At 39.4% G+C, this 13,883-nt stretch overlaps 1 protein-coding gene across 1 annotated transcript; it reads left to right on the top strand.

The window, feature by feature from the left end:
• The first annotated feature begins 367 nt into the window (after positions 1–367).
• On the top strand, positions 368–7,281 carry arl5a (ADP-ribosylation factor-like 5A). The gene is made up of 6 exons (XM_017692427.2): positions 368–1,006; positions 4,446–4,506; positions 4,766–4,913; positions 5,041–5,124; positions 5,355–5,506; positions 6,755–7,281. Exons 1-6 carry the CDS (start codon positions 961–963, stop codon positions 6,801–6,803), a joined length of 540 nt encoding a protein of 179 aa, XP_017547916.1. The 5' UTR covers positions 368–960; the 3' UTR covers positions 6,804–7,281.
• The last annotated feature ends 6,602 nt before the right edge of the window (positions 7,282–13,883 follow it).

Here is a 13,883-nt window from a genome sequence, read left to right on the forward strand (position 1 = left end):
CAAATAACAAGTGACACGGTTTTTCTCGATTGTAGCAATATAGGCCATTTTAAAATCCTTAAAATAAAGAAATCAGGGACACTAGTAGGCAGTATTCAGACGTTACAGTTAAACAAAACTGTAAAAACGGCCTAACCTTGAAACTCTGAATTAAAGTGGCATCGACCAGAGACTGCTCTTCTGTACGTGTGTGGGATAAATGACAACAAACACTGTCTTTGTCGTCAATTAACTAATTAATGAATGAATTAATACATTTATTTAAAAAAACAACACTTCCCATAAGTCTACTCGCGCATCACTGTCCACTGTTGGCGTTTGTAGTTCTTTAAATGTTATGGAAACTGAAGCCTGGTTATTTTATATATTCGTCCAAATAACAAAGATTCTCGTAACATTTCTGTTAGAAAGAGAATGAGGCAGGCAGCTAAGGACTGAGGCCCATCAGATAAATCCATTAAGCTCACGTACAAGTAAAAATAAAATGCGGTAATAAGTTTGAGTCAGTGGGCAGGGCGACGGGCATTCCTGTTGTGCCTCGGTGCGGCGCTTCCTTCGCAGCTCTGCGCTAATTCGGATGTTGCGGCAGCGGCAGCGAACTCAAAACAAGCGAGGCGAGCTGAGCTGAGCAGCCCTCTAACACTTAACTCGTCGAGCGAGGCTATGGCACTGATCAAATTATGCAGTATTTCAAATGCGGAGGCGTCGTCACGCGATATGGATACTGTTTACTGCTGTCTTATCTTGAAAACGTTCCCCGGCGTGTAGCTAAACAGCTGCTCGTCACCGGCCGCTCACGTTAGATTGTAGTTCTCCTTTCGTTTTTCTCGCTCAGTGGCTAACGTTAGCCAGGCTAGCTTGCTACCAGTCTAATCTCCAGCTAGCTAACCTAGCTAAATAACGCTGAATTTCGGACTTATTTGGGTTGGCACTGCCCACGAAGAAAATCATTCAACAGAAATGGGAATCATTTTCACAAAGTTATGGAGGCTTTTTAACCACCAAGGTGAGTCAGACATTTCACTACACAAGCTGACGGCAGTCGGCTAAGCTAGCCAGCTAACCTTAGGTGGACTGAACTTCAGATACGGTTCTGAAATAATTCATTACAGATGATATACAGATATATTATTCAGAGGATAAATAGCTGTCTGCTTCAGTCGAAGTGGTTGCCTGTGTAGATTAACGTTCTCCACTGAGTTGATGTGGGTTTGACGGGTTGGTTACGTGGAACTGTTTTAGCTACACTCGCTAATCTGTTCCGATAGGCGTTATGACAGCCCTGAGCTCGGCCAGCAGTCGCCTATTAGCTCCAGATCCAGAGGGGATCGGGCCCCTCGCAGTTTCAGCGGTAATTCAGGGTTGCTGTGTAAGGTGGCCAGCGAACTGGCTGTGCGGTGGGGCGTGAAAATCTCAAGGACGCCTAGATTAACGCTAATTTCTTCTGCCGGAAAATGTCCTTATCATCGCTTAGCTGTCAGTCCGTGTACAGGTGCTTAACCCTTTAGTTCTTTTGGCACCACTGAGAACATCTTGTCAGCAGGTCAAGGACTGTATAGACAAGTTACTGATTCAAACATTGGCATCAGGCTAGCTATCTTCCGCTTGTGAGATGTGCAGTACTTTTTCCAAAACCACGATTGATCAAAATTGTCAGACTTGGTATTGGATTTTTTCCTTTTTTGGCTTTGAAATCTTATTGATATTACTGAAATCTTATTGATGTATGTAAAGTAATGTAGAGTAAAATTATGGGCTTTCCCTCGACATCAACAAAGGTTCAAAGCAGCTCTTGATTTGTCCGATTTTGCCATTGTTTTTAGGCAATTCCCGTTTCCTCAAGCTTTCATAGGCTCCTGAATGACCACTTACTAAGTGATACAAGAGCTGGCCAGCACTGACTGAGACAGACCTCTATGTGATAGCCTACAGTACACGGCCTCTCATTTATTATAAATGATGTGGCTTAGTGCTGGCTTAAGTGTGATACTGCTAGACCGGCTGTGACAATGGCTCCAGTTTCTCTAGAGAGTCAGCTTGCCTAGAAAAATAAATCAGTTATTGTGCATGTTCTTAAATGACAGCAAATGGAGCTAAATACCTTGTTGAAAGGATATGTGCTAAGCGTAGTCCAGACCACACCTAATGTCATTCCAGTTAAGGTATTTGCGACTATTGAAAATTGGAATGTGGCACCGTGGCACATTTCTTTGTTACTGTCTCCTTACTCATTACACAAAGCAGTGCAATGCAAAGACTGTAGTTAGCTTTTTAAAGTTTTTTCAAGACCGTATTCAGTCAGTTAAAGTTTATGGCTGAGTTGAGGATCAAAAAGAATACCAAGGTGAATAGATCTGCATCTCTGATCATGTGTACGCCAAAGCCTTAACCAGGCCTGGACCTGAATACAGCCAGAAAACTTCTTTTCCAAGTCCAACTCGACCTGAACCACGTCAGTACGTTTTGTGTTTTTTAACCTGACCTGACTCTGACCAGACTACTTCATCATCATCTGAAGTGCTCAAACCCTGATGTTTTTAAGGATAGAGCCGGTTAAATTATGCGTAGTGACAATAGTAGCTGACATTAGAACACAGATAAATAAAATAGAAAATAATAAAAAGTAACGATCGAATAAAACAGTCAGCTGTACACAATTACGTTTTAGTTCCACTTTAACATATCAACTTATCAAACAGTGCTTTTGGACAATATAGTTTTTTAGTCTGGATAAATGTCTCATGCTGTGTGGGACTAATATAACGGGATGTTAGCCTTCACATGTTTAATCCTAAAACTCTTTCTGTGCATAAAACGGTCCTGTCCTTAATCTGTTTACGTTTTGTTTACCTTGCATCCATTTTCTCACAAGTGTTGGTGTGGAGTTTTTAAACACTGTGTCCACTAATTGTCCACTCTGTTAGACAGTCCTACCTTGTTGGTCCATCTTGTAGATGTAAAATCAAAGACAGTAGCTCATCTGCTGCTGCACAGTTTGTATTCGTTATCCTCAAGTCCTTCATTAGTGATCAGAGGATGCTGTTGGTGGAATATTCTTAGTTCATCAGTGACATTGAGTTGTTCAAAAACTCCAGCAGCTGTGCTGTGTCTGATCTACTTGTACCAGTGCAACACACACTATCACACCACCACCACATCAGTGTCACTACAGTGCTGAGAATGATCGACCACACAAATAATACTTGCTCTGTAGTGCTCCCATGGGGGTCCTGACCATTGAAGAAACAGGGTGAAAGGGGGCTAACAAAGTATGCAGAGAAACAGATGTACTACAGTCTGTAATTGTAGATATACAAAGTGCTCCTATATAGTAAGTGGAGCTGATAAAATGGACAGTGAGTGTAAATACAAGGAGGTGGTTTTATTGTTTTGGCTTTTCAGTGTATATTTTCTACAAATGACCAATCAAGTGATTCTATAGTTGGGGCACCCACGTCTTTCTGATAATGTAAAGGTGATGAGCCTTAAGGCCTGTTAAGGTTGTTCAGTCATGCTGAGTTAGAGAAAAGGGTGGAACATCAGCTTTACAGGAAAAGCTCAAATGCAATTCTATCGCTTCATTTTTTTCTGCTTGTGCTTGGAGGCCTAAAAGTGTTACACAGCTGGCTTAGGTTTGCTTGAAGGAGCAAATTAACATTTTAACTGTTTAACCAAGAAATGTGGTTTTGTTTCTTCCATATTCACAGCTGTTTGACATCTCAGTAATTCATTGTATGGCTGAAAAAGTAACTACTTATGTTGGCTGAATTTACAATGGTCAAAAGTTGTAATTTTGCATATGAATGTGTAACATTACACTTTCAATTAGAATGTGAAATGCTAGCCAGTAAACAAATCTTTTTGGGTTGGTGTACAGGATTATCTTGATTAATCTGAGTCTCCTTTGGAGAGTTTCTTGTAATTAGTAGATATTTAGTGTCTAAATATACTCTGTTTCAAGGCTTTAAATATTTGCTTTTATTATCTTATTCCTCATTGGTAGGGAAAGTTGGTAAATACTACTGTTTACTACTATAGTAAATATTACTGCACCCTATCGCTATTCGATTTCCCTTGTAGCTCTCCTTATAAGCGTTTCTTAAGGTTAGGTAGTTAAATAATGTGTAACAGAAATGTGTCACTGTCTCGGCTAACTGTGTCTAGAAGAGGACAAAGACTACTGTAGTGTAGTAGGGCTTTACATTTATGACACTGTGGTCAGTTTCTCAGAGAGGGAATAAGCCTAGTTCTGGATTGCACAGTATTCAGAATGCAGTTTCTCCACTGAAAGGAAACTGTAGGCCAAGACCAGGCTTAAATCCCTATCCTTGAAATCAGCATTGCATGTCTGTTATTACTCAAACTTTGACAACATGAGCATTGCTGTATTTTTTGTCTTTTGTAGTTGTAAAGTGTTTAATTTCTTGCCCTTTTTTACTGTTTAGAACACAAAGTGATCATTGTTGGGTTGGACAATGCGGGGAAGACAACAATACTCTATCAATTGTAAGTGTTAAATGTAACTAAGATAACTGTACCTTACATAAGATAACTGAGATGTGCTTCAACTGGAAGCCTAGATGTTGGCACATAAAAAGAGTGCCAAGCAATGGGACTGAGCAGTGTCAAAATAACTGATATTCATATGTCCTGAAGATTTTATATGAAGTTCCTACAGTCCTCAGTTTTTAAGAATATTGTGTGTAATTATTTCAAACGTTTATTTTTTTGTTTGCATTATTAAAATTTTCTCTTTGGTCTTTAGCTCTATGAATGAGGTGGTGCACACTTCACCCACAATAGGAAGCAACGTGGAGGAGATTGTGGTGAACAACACCCATTTCCTCATGTGGGACATTGGAGGCCAAGAATCTTTACGTTCTTCCTGGAATACCTACTACACTAACACAGAGGTAGGGTAATTGAGCCTCTTTTAATGATATGCTAGTTATTTGTTTGTTTTTTTTGGTCATGATTATTTGCTGGGCAGTAGATAAAGACACTAAATCTTTCTCTATTGTTGCTGTCTTGTGTTCACAGTTTGTGATAGTTGTGGTGGACAGCACAGACAGGGAGAGGATCTCTGTGACCAGAGAAGAGCTCTACAGAATGCTAGCTCATGAAGTGAGTGCTACCTTTATGGAAAGTATATGAAATGATATGTAAGTGATGTCTGTTCTGTTCATTTGATTCTTGTTTTGTTGCTTTTTACACAGTTCTTTTTTCATTTTGACTTGCCTGACCGTGCAGTAATGTTTAACTAATATTAAATCCTTTTTAATGTATTATTTACTCTCTTTTTTTATTTTGTTTTCAAAGTTTCTGAAAAAAATAATTTTTTTTCTGTTTTCTAGGACCTTAAAAAGGCTGGTTTGTTGGTGTTTGCTAACAAGCAGGATGTGAAGGGTTGTATGACGGTGGCTGAAATTTCACAGAGCCTACAGCTAACTTCTGTTAAGGACCATCAATGGCACATCCAGGCCTGTTGTGCTCTCACAGGGGAAGGGTAAGATTGTGGAAAAGAAATATCCTAAAGGACAGCATTTGAAATACTTGAATGAATTGAAAGGCATGTAGTCATATCAGCATTATCAGCCATTAATCAGCTACGTCCTTCATACCATAATGAATGGGAACTGGTTTTAATTGAATAAAAAGTGGAGTATTGATATAAAGGCACCCCCTCCTGCTTTCAGGAATTAATTTCAGTAGGTCTTATTTGTCGATATCTTCAAGAAAAACATAAGAAAACATTGGTGAATGTCAGAATCTTCGTTAAAACTATGTAAGAGAGTTTTAAGAAATTTCTTAAATTTCTTCATTTCTTGTTAAGAATGGTTGGTGAATGAGACCCATTATACCCAGTAGATAGAGTTGCATCTTTATTTGTTTGTTTTTGAGATTTTGTGAGTGAGCTTGGTCTTCATTGTTACCTTTAAAAAGTTTTATGGAAAAAGAAATGCAAACTTCAAAGTTATTACCTTTGAACTATTGGTGCATGATATTTCAGGTATTGTTCCTTTATTGGTATATCAGGTATTGCCCCTTGTTTTGAGGTGTGTTTAACTACCAAAACAGAAAATTCCTGTTTTCCATTCTATGGGTTGCTGAAAATCTGGATTGCACCTCTGTCCTCTGTTTTAATAGTTAAACACAGCTGTTTTTGTAGCACTCATTTTAGGGTGACAGTTAAGCAACACTTACTTATGTAAACCGTCTGTATTTCATAAACCATTTAAGGAACAAACTTTGTTGATTTGTCATATGAAAAACCCTTTAAACAAATGTGAGATGGTCAGAAACATTCTGAAATCCAGTGATTTAAGACATTAAGTTACAGTCAAGTTGATGACGTCTCTGCTATAAGTGCAACTTGATACTAAGGAGGTCAATACAGTTTGGCAAAAAGTTTGTGTAACTATTTAAATTATTTTGTTACTGCTAGCAAAATGTACACAATTATGACAGTTTGTAGATGAACTCATGTTGAATATAAGATTTGGATTGCAAAACATCCCACACATTAAAGGGTCTATGTAGCACAAAGCTTACTTTCTCTGTGTGAGGAGAAAACTGGACCAGTGTGGAACGGTGATTCACTGGTTCAGTGGAAAACAAACCCATCAGCTTTGAAGTCTTTCATATCTGGAGATTCAGTTCTATAAAACATACTTTACCTGCAGATGCATATGTATTTTTAATATTGTATATGATGATGAAACACTGGAAATAATCATGACTATCCTCTCCATAGGCTCTGTCAGGGACTAGAGTGGATGATGTCACGACTGCGAGTGAGATGACCTCTGACCCTAGCGAGCAGTGCACACTCTTTCTCCTCCCTGTGTGGAGGCTGACTGTCACTCACTGTGAAGGTGACTCGGCGAGGTCACCAGGACTTGTGTGATTAATTTATTACAGCTTTCCGAGAACTGTGAACAAATAACTTTCAACTAACTTTTCAAATGTGTCAGGATTTGTAAAACCACATGGACTCCAACTCAGTGTTTTCCTGCACGGTTGCCCTGTAGAGTCTGAAAGAAGAGCTGCAGAGGAGCGCTTGGACTAAGAAGTTGTGTGGCTAAGTGGGGCTCTGCCTGGAGTGGCCTTGCCGTATCGCCTGGCTACCTGACATAGTATTGCCCTGTGTGTACAGTCCAGTATTTACTTTAACCCTGTGCCTGCGTCTGAACCTCTCAGTTCCCAGGGCATAAAACATCATGCAAGGAGAGACTCTACACTTTATGTAAAAGCTAAATAAAGTGTTTTTATCTATCATGACTGCAGTTTAATCCATTTACATATCTTTTTTACTGTCAGTTGCCTTTTGGTGGTATTGAAACGCTTCTTGTAGAGATAAAAATGTCCTGACAGTTAACTTTCTGATTTCTAGGGGCTATCACATTTCTTTGGATACAGGGTTTGTGTTGTTTTGGAATGATGTGATTTGGAATGATGGGCATGCAGTTGCCCATGCAGATGTTCAGTACCTCACTCTTCATAACTTGCCGGATTAATATTTGTGTGCATTTCAATTATAATTTCTTTTTAATGATTTTTTAAAATTGAATATAGCATTTTCTTTACACAGTGCAGACTCCGTGATATCAGGTTGTTGGCTGGAGGACTGCAGAGTAAGCTTCTAGTTAGTTCTAGTTACTTCAGTTGTTAGGAATACCTGAAAACTTTGCTACCTAACATGTTGCCATATTTTGTACCAGTGGTTTTTCAGTTGTGATAAACATTTTGGTACTATTTAATATCAAGACTGACCAACATGACTTTACTCTGTTATGTTTGCTATGTTTTGATTGGGCCCCCTTTATGGGCAGCCTGTCCTTGGAAACACAGCAAGTGTGTGCTTGATGTCTTATGTATGTATGTATGTATGTATAAAATGCTCTCTATTGGTGTGATTCATGAACTGTTTGAGAACATTAGCCAACTTGCTCAGCTGTAGCCAGTTCTATGACATACACTAATGAGTTTCTGTTATATTAGTTGAAACAGTTCAAAAAGGGTTTACTGCACAACTACAGCAAACCAGGGCTCAACAGTTTAGAGACCAGCCACAGATGCCTAACTGCCTAAAAGTTATGTTTTAAGCTTAAGCATTTACTGTAAATAGGAAATAAATGTTTCTTAAATTTCTTATAAACTTCAGCCCGTGCTGAAGCTAGAAATGCTATGCAGAGTGTAAACCCAGTATGAAAATATCTTGGCCCTAACATAGTAAAACCAGCAGAAATTAGCATTACCTTAATGGAGCTAAGTGCCAGCTAATGAAGTCTAATGTTGCTAATAAAGTGAAAGTTTTATATTAAAAATTGCAGCGTGCTTCTGGCTGCTTAATGTTATTAAATAAACTATTTAAAACACATGAAATGGCTTCAATATGTAGAATTAGATAAGTGTCAGAAAGTACAGAGAAGGTCAGAAGGAGCTACATTGTGTCTTTGTGGATCTAGAGAAGGCAAATGATTGGGTGCCAAGAGAGGAACTGTGGTACTGTATGAGGAAGTCAGGTGTAGCTGAAAAGCATGTTAGAGTGGTGCAGGACATGTATGAGGATAGTGAGACAGTGGTGAGGTGTGCAGTTGGAGTGACAAATGGTTTCAAGGTGAAGGTGGGGCTACATCAGGGATCAGCATTGAGCCCCTTGTTTGCAATGGTGATGGACCATGATGTTTGCAGATGACATTGTAATCTGTGGTGAGAGTAGAAAGCAGGTGGAAGAGAATCTGGAGAGGTGGAGGTTTGCACTGGAGAGGAGAGGAATGAAGGTCAGTAGAGATAAGATGGAATACATGTGTGTGAATGAGAGGCAGGCAGGTGGAAAGGTGAAGATGCAAGGAGTAGAGGTCGTAAAGGTGGATGACTTCAAATATCTTGGGTCAACCATCCAGAGCAATGGACAGTGTAGAAAAGAGCTGAAGAAGAGGGTGCAGGCAGGATGGAGTGGGTGGAGACGAATGTCAGGGCTGATGTGTGACAGAAGGATAGCAGCAAGAGTGAAAGGGAAGGTTTACAAGACAGTAGTGCGTCCTGCTATGATGTATGGTTTGGAGACTGGCTCTGTCTAAAAGACAGGAGGCTGAGCTGGAGGTGGCGGAGATGAAGATGCTGAGATTTTCGTTGGGAGTGACAAAGATGGACAAGATTAGAAATGAGCAGATCAGAGGGACAGTGAAGGTGGAGCAGTTTGGAGATAAAGTCAGAGAGGCCAGGTTGAGATGGTTTGGACATGTGTTGAGGAGGAATAGTGGATATATTGGGCAAAGAATGTTGGAGATTGCTGACTACTGAGTTTGGAGTGACAGCCCAGTTGTTCTGAGGTGGAAGCTGTAATAATGGTCATCTGCACAGTTAGGAGCAGTGAGGGGTAAAAGCCTGTATTCTTCAGTTCGTGTACATTTAGTTTGGTGTTAGAACATTGAACAAATGTGTCTCTGTATATGTGTAGTACTGTAAAATTTTTTTCTTATATTACATATTACATCTGTCGTTATCATTGAGGTGTTTCTAGCTTTTACCTGTGCCATTATGCACAGACAAGTAACCTTAGGCTGCTGTTTAGCTACATTAGAAAAATGCGTTGTCTGTGGAAGTGAAAGTGCCTAAGAGAAGACCATTTCCGTTTGTTTGTGTCCAATTATATAAAATTAAGGGGCAGATTTACTACAAGAGAAACTAATAACGTACAGTCTACCAAAATTTTGCACTGGTGGGTTTGTCCAGTTGCGGCAAATGAACACAGATGCATCTAAGTAGTTAACATAAACTATATTTCTAAACGTATTCACTCAGCCATCCAAATAATTGAATTCAGGTGTTCCAATCACTTCCATGGGCACAGGTGTACAAAGCCAAGCACTTAGGCATGGAGACTGCTTCTACAAACATTAGTGAAAGAATGGGTCGATCTCAGGAGCTCAGTGAATTCCGGCATGGTACTGTGATAGGATGCCACCTGTGCAACAAGTTCAGTTGTGAAATTTACTCACTACTAAATATTCCACAGTCAACCGTCAGTGGCATTGTAACAAAGTGGAAGCGATTGGGAACAGCAACTCAGCCACAAAGTGGTAGGCCACGTAAAATGACAGCAGGGTCAGCAGATGCTGAGGCGCATAGTGCGCAGAGGTCGCCAGCTTTCTGCAGAGTCAATCACTATAAACTTCCAAACCTCATGTGGCCTTCAGATTAGCTCAAGAACAGTGTAGAGAGCTTCATGGAATGGGTTTCCATGGCCAAACAGCTGCGTCCAAGCCTTACCTCAACCAAAGCAATGCAAAATGTCGAATGCAGTGGCGTAAAGTGTCTAAGTTCTGGACTCATCTTTAGTGGTCTTGACTACAACCCATATGTAAACTCCATATGTTACTGCTTTAAACCCACCTTTAGCTAAATTGCGACCCAATTTACAGCACAGAAAGGCTGTCTAACCCCTCCTGGTCCCATGATCAAGCCTGGTGGGCTTCAATAAGTAGGGATGACATGGAACCATGGACAAAACTTTGTGGTACCTTGTTGGGCTGCCTGCATAAGCCCCACAGGGATATGTTTCCTGGGATATAACTACTTGTTTGTCTTGCATGTTTTTTTGTGTGAAAGTTCATTTTCCTCAGATAAGAAGAAAAGGTTTTTTAAGTTTTATATTTAGACTCATTAGGTCAAAACAATTACTTATTTTTGATATTATGAATTTGTAAGTAAGAATAAAGACTAAATAAATAAAGTATTTTTTACTCATCAATCTAATTATTTTAACATCATCAGTAATTCTTTTGAAAAAAAATGACATTAATCTGACACTTGGCCCAAAGCACCTGATGTCCATAATTTCCCATTTCAAAGGTGGACTCTTCAGACCACAGCACACGTTTCCACTTTGAATTCATCTGAGATGAGCTTTAGCCCAGAGATGCAGGTGACATTTCTGGATGTTGCTGATATATGATTTTCACTTACATGTGCAGTCTTATCTTTTGCAGAGTGAAAGATTAACCATGCTTGTCTTTAAACTACAATTCTTTTGAATGACGTGACTTAATTATATGCAGCAGTGTGTGATGCACTGAGTGTTGTGACACATGCCTCTCATGTTCATTCAACCATTAATCATTTCAGAGATGTGTAGCTCTTCTGTCTGTTCAGTGCTGGTTCGTGGGTGTCCCTCCTTGGACAACTGATATGATTCGATGATATCCCAAACTTTGACATGTGCGTTGTAATGAGATAATTAATGTGAGTGGTCATAATGTTTAGGGCTTGGAGTGGCCTTTGAACACTCAAACCACTTTCTGCCCAGTGATGTGAAACCTCATGAATACAAGAATGTATATGAAGACAATTTGTGTGATGTGACCACTAAGGCATCCCAGTGCACTCCCAGGACCACCTAATCAACTGTGTCATCACACTAGATATTCACTTGTGATCAAATCACTCAAGAAGAATGTTAGTATCAGGCCCTAGGTAACTGATGACATCTCTAGATACATAGCAAAGTGAAGTCACTCAGCCACTGTATTGGTACTCCCTCTCCGTGCATTAAAATGAAAGCCTGTCTATGGGCATAATCCCAGAAACCGCACATATAAGTATACTGTAGCACTTAATGGGTTGTTGCGAGATTTCATGGATAAATATCCATGTAAACATTTAATATCTAATAGAACTTAATCTAGGTTATCTGAGTCATTATTACATAGTGATGGAGTAGCTGTTTTAATACATGAGTATCTAAATTCCATCTTGGAATTCCTATACTTTGAAAAACAGTTTTTAAGTTTATTAGCTTGTGGTTATTAAATAGGTTTTTGAAATGGTGTTTAATAGGAGCTTGAGACACAGAAAAGCAGAGAATGCTCAAATGCATGCAAATTGTTTTTGCTTTCAGAAATTGCAGAGTAAATGTCTGAAAACATACTAAACTAATACCTCATGCAACGCTGTGTTTGATTAATGCTTGCAGCTCTGAATTTCTGACCTCCAACTGTTGATTCTTACTTGGTAAGTAGGGGAGTTGTTGCCCACGCAATCAAAAAGTACCATTGCTCTACCTTTGAATACATTTTTATAGTGTTTGCTTTAAATAAACTTTAAAGTTTGCTTTAAATCAGTAGCTGATTACATCTGTAACACTGCATAAGAATGGGATTTTGTCAAACAAATCAAGGCATTGTCACAAAGCAGCTTTACAGAAAATCCAGGCCCAAGCCCCAGTGACCAAGCCAAGGCCGGCAGTGGTTAGGAAAAACTCCCTAAGAGCAAGAGGAAGAAACTTTGAGAGGAATGAAGGCTCAAAGGGGCAACCGCTCATCCTCTGGTCCACACCAAATACAAAACCTATAGTGCAACAAGAGCAATATGAATAGAGGATAAGATTTTACAATTGATATATAGGCTGAGGTAATAAAATGAAGCTGTAAGGTGTCTTTTTAGGATCTCATTTCTATCTTCCTTCACTAAATATAGTAATCATTTGAGAGTTGTATGTAAGAAAGGACTGTCATAAACCATCGTAAACTGATGGCCAGACTGTGTTGCCTCTTCTCATACACATGGTGGAATGACCCTGCTTGTTGTGTCGTGCTTTGAGGCTGTTGGCAAACATGCCTTCTTTCTGCCTCTGTCTGTCTGTTTTTAGCCAACTTATCTCACTGCTTTGGCAAGCGATTCTTTTCCGATGTTAGAGATGTTTTAATGCATGTGTACTACCCCAGGTATTTAATATGCATGCACAGCTGTTCAGCCTAATCCTTCTGAGTTACTATTTTTTTCTGGTGACTAAACATTTTGGTGGTTTTGTTTACTTGCGCCTTGTGTTTCTCTCATTACCCTAATGTTAAATGTTATACATAAAAACGTTTGTTAAGTTAGCATGCTGCACAAAGTGTGCAGAGAAAGATGGGTGCTTATTAACATTTTATTGTGTTATAACAAGCTCTGCACAGCGCATTTTGGACAATCATGAGCTGATATGAAAGGTTAGTATAAAGGCAGATTGTGGAGGCTGATGCTAAGTAAGTGGCATAAGCATCGATCGTAGTCTGCCTCCTTTCAGCCTGCTGATGTTACAGCATTCTGAAAGAGTGAGAGTCAGTGGAGAGGCAGAGCGCTTCAAAAGAGACGCCACCCACAGCTGTCTCTGTCATTCAACCTGCTCTGGTGCTGTAGTGCTAAGAGGTCATGGGGATCTGCACACTCTTGATGTAGAAACAACAAGAATCAAAAAGTGCCAAGACATAATGTGGCCTGAGGTGCAGTGAGGTAATAGATCAGGGCTGTTTACTAGCTGAATGTTAGAAGCCCAGGCTGTCATGTATGAGAGATGCTGTCTGTGACAGGCTGTGTTACAACCCCCCTCCCCACAACTTCTGAGTAAGCTTTTAAAAATAATGTCTGTGATATTTTTTGATTCACCCTGAATACTGTACTAAAGGGGGTGGGAGTGGGGGTGGGGGGATTGGAATATCATGGTTACTCAGAGGTCATGAAGGAATATAAGACAGGCCTGGGATATTCTTAATAAATTCCACATAACAAAGCAAGACTGATGCTCCTACCCTCACTTCTGTTTTGTACACCTGGCAAAGACATGGATTAAAGCTATAATCAAGGATTTGTAAACTCATTTTACAAATGAATTTATGCATTAAAGTTATAGTGTCCTCTATTACTATTATTATATTCTAATTATTATATATATTTTTTTATTATTATGGAAAATGCCTTTTTTTGCAAATATATGCTTTTTCTGCCTTGTTTTGAGACAAATATGTAGAGGATATGATTCCATTAGTTATTAACACTGACAATATATGTGTTGGTGGTGTTGTTGTAAATGTTTAGCAGCACCTTTTAAATGTGGTTCTTTA

This window comes from Pygocentrus nattereri, chromosome 6 (genome assembly GCF_015220715.1).
Source record: "Pygocentrus nattereri isolate fPygNat1 chromosome 6, fPygNat1.pri, whole genome shotgun sequence".
NCBI lineage: Eukaryota > Metazoa > Chordata > Actinopteri > Characiformes > Serrasalmidae > Pygocentrus > Pygocentrus nattereri.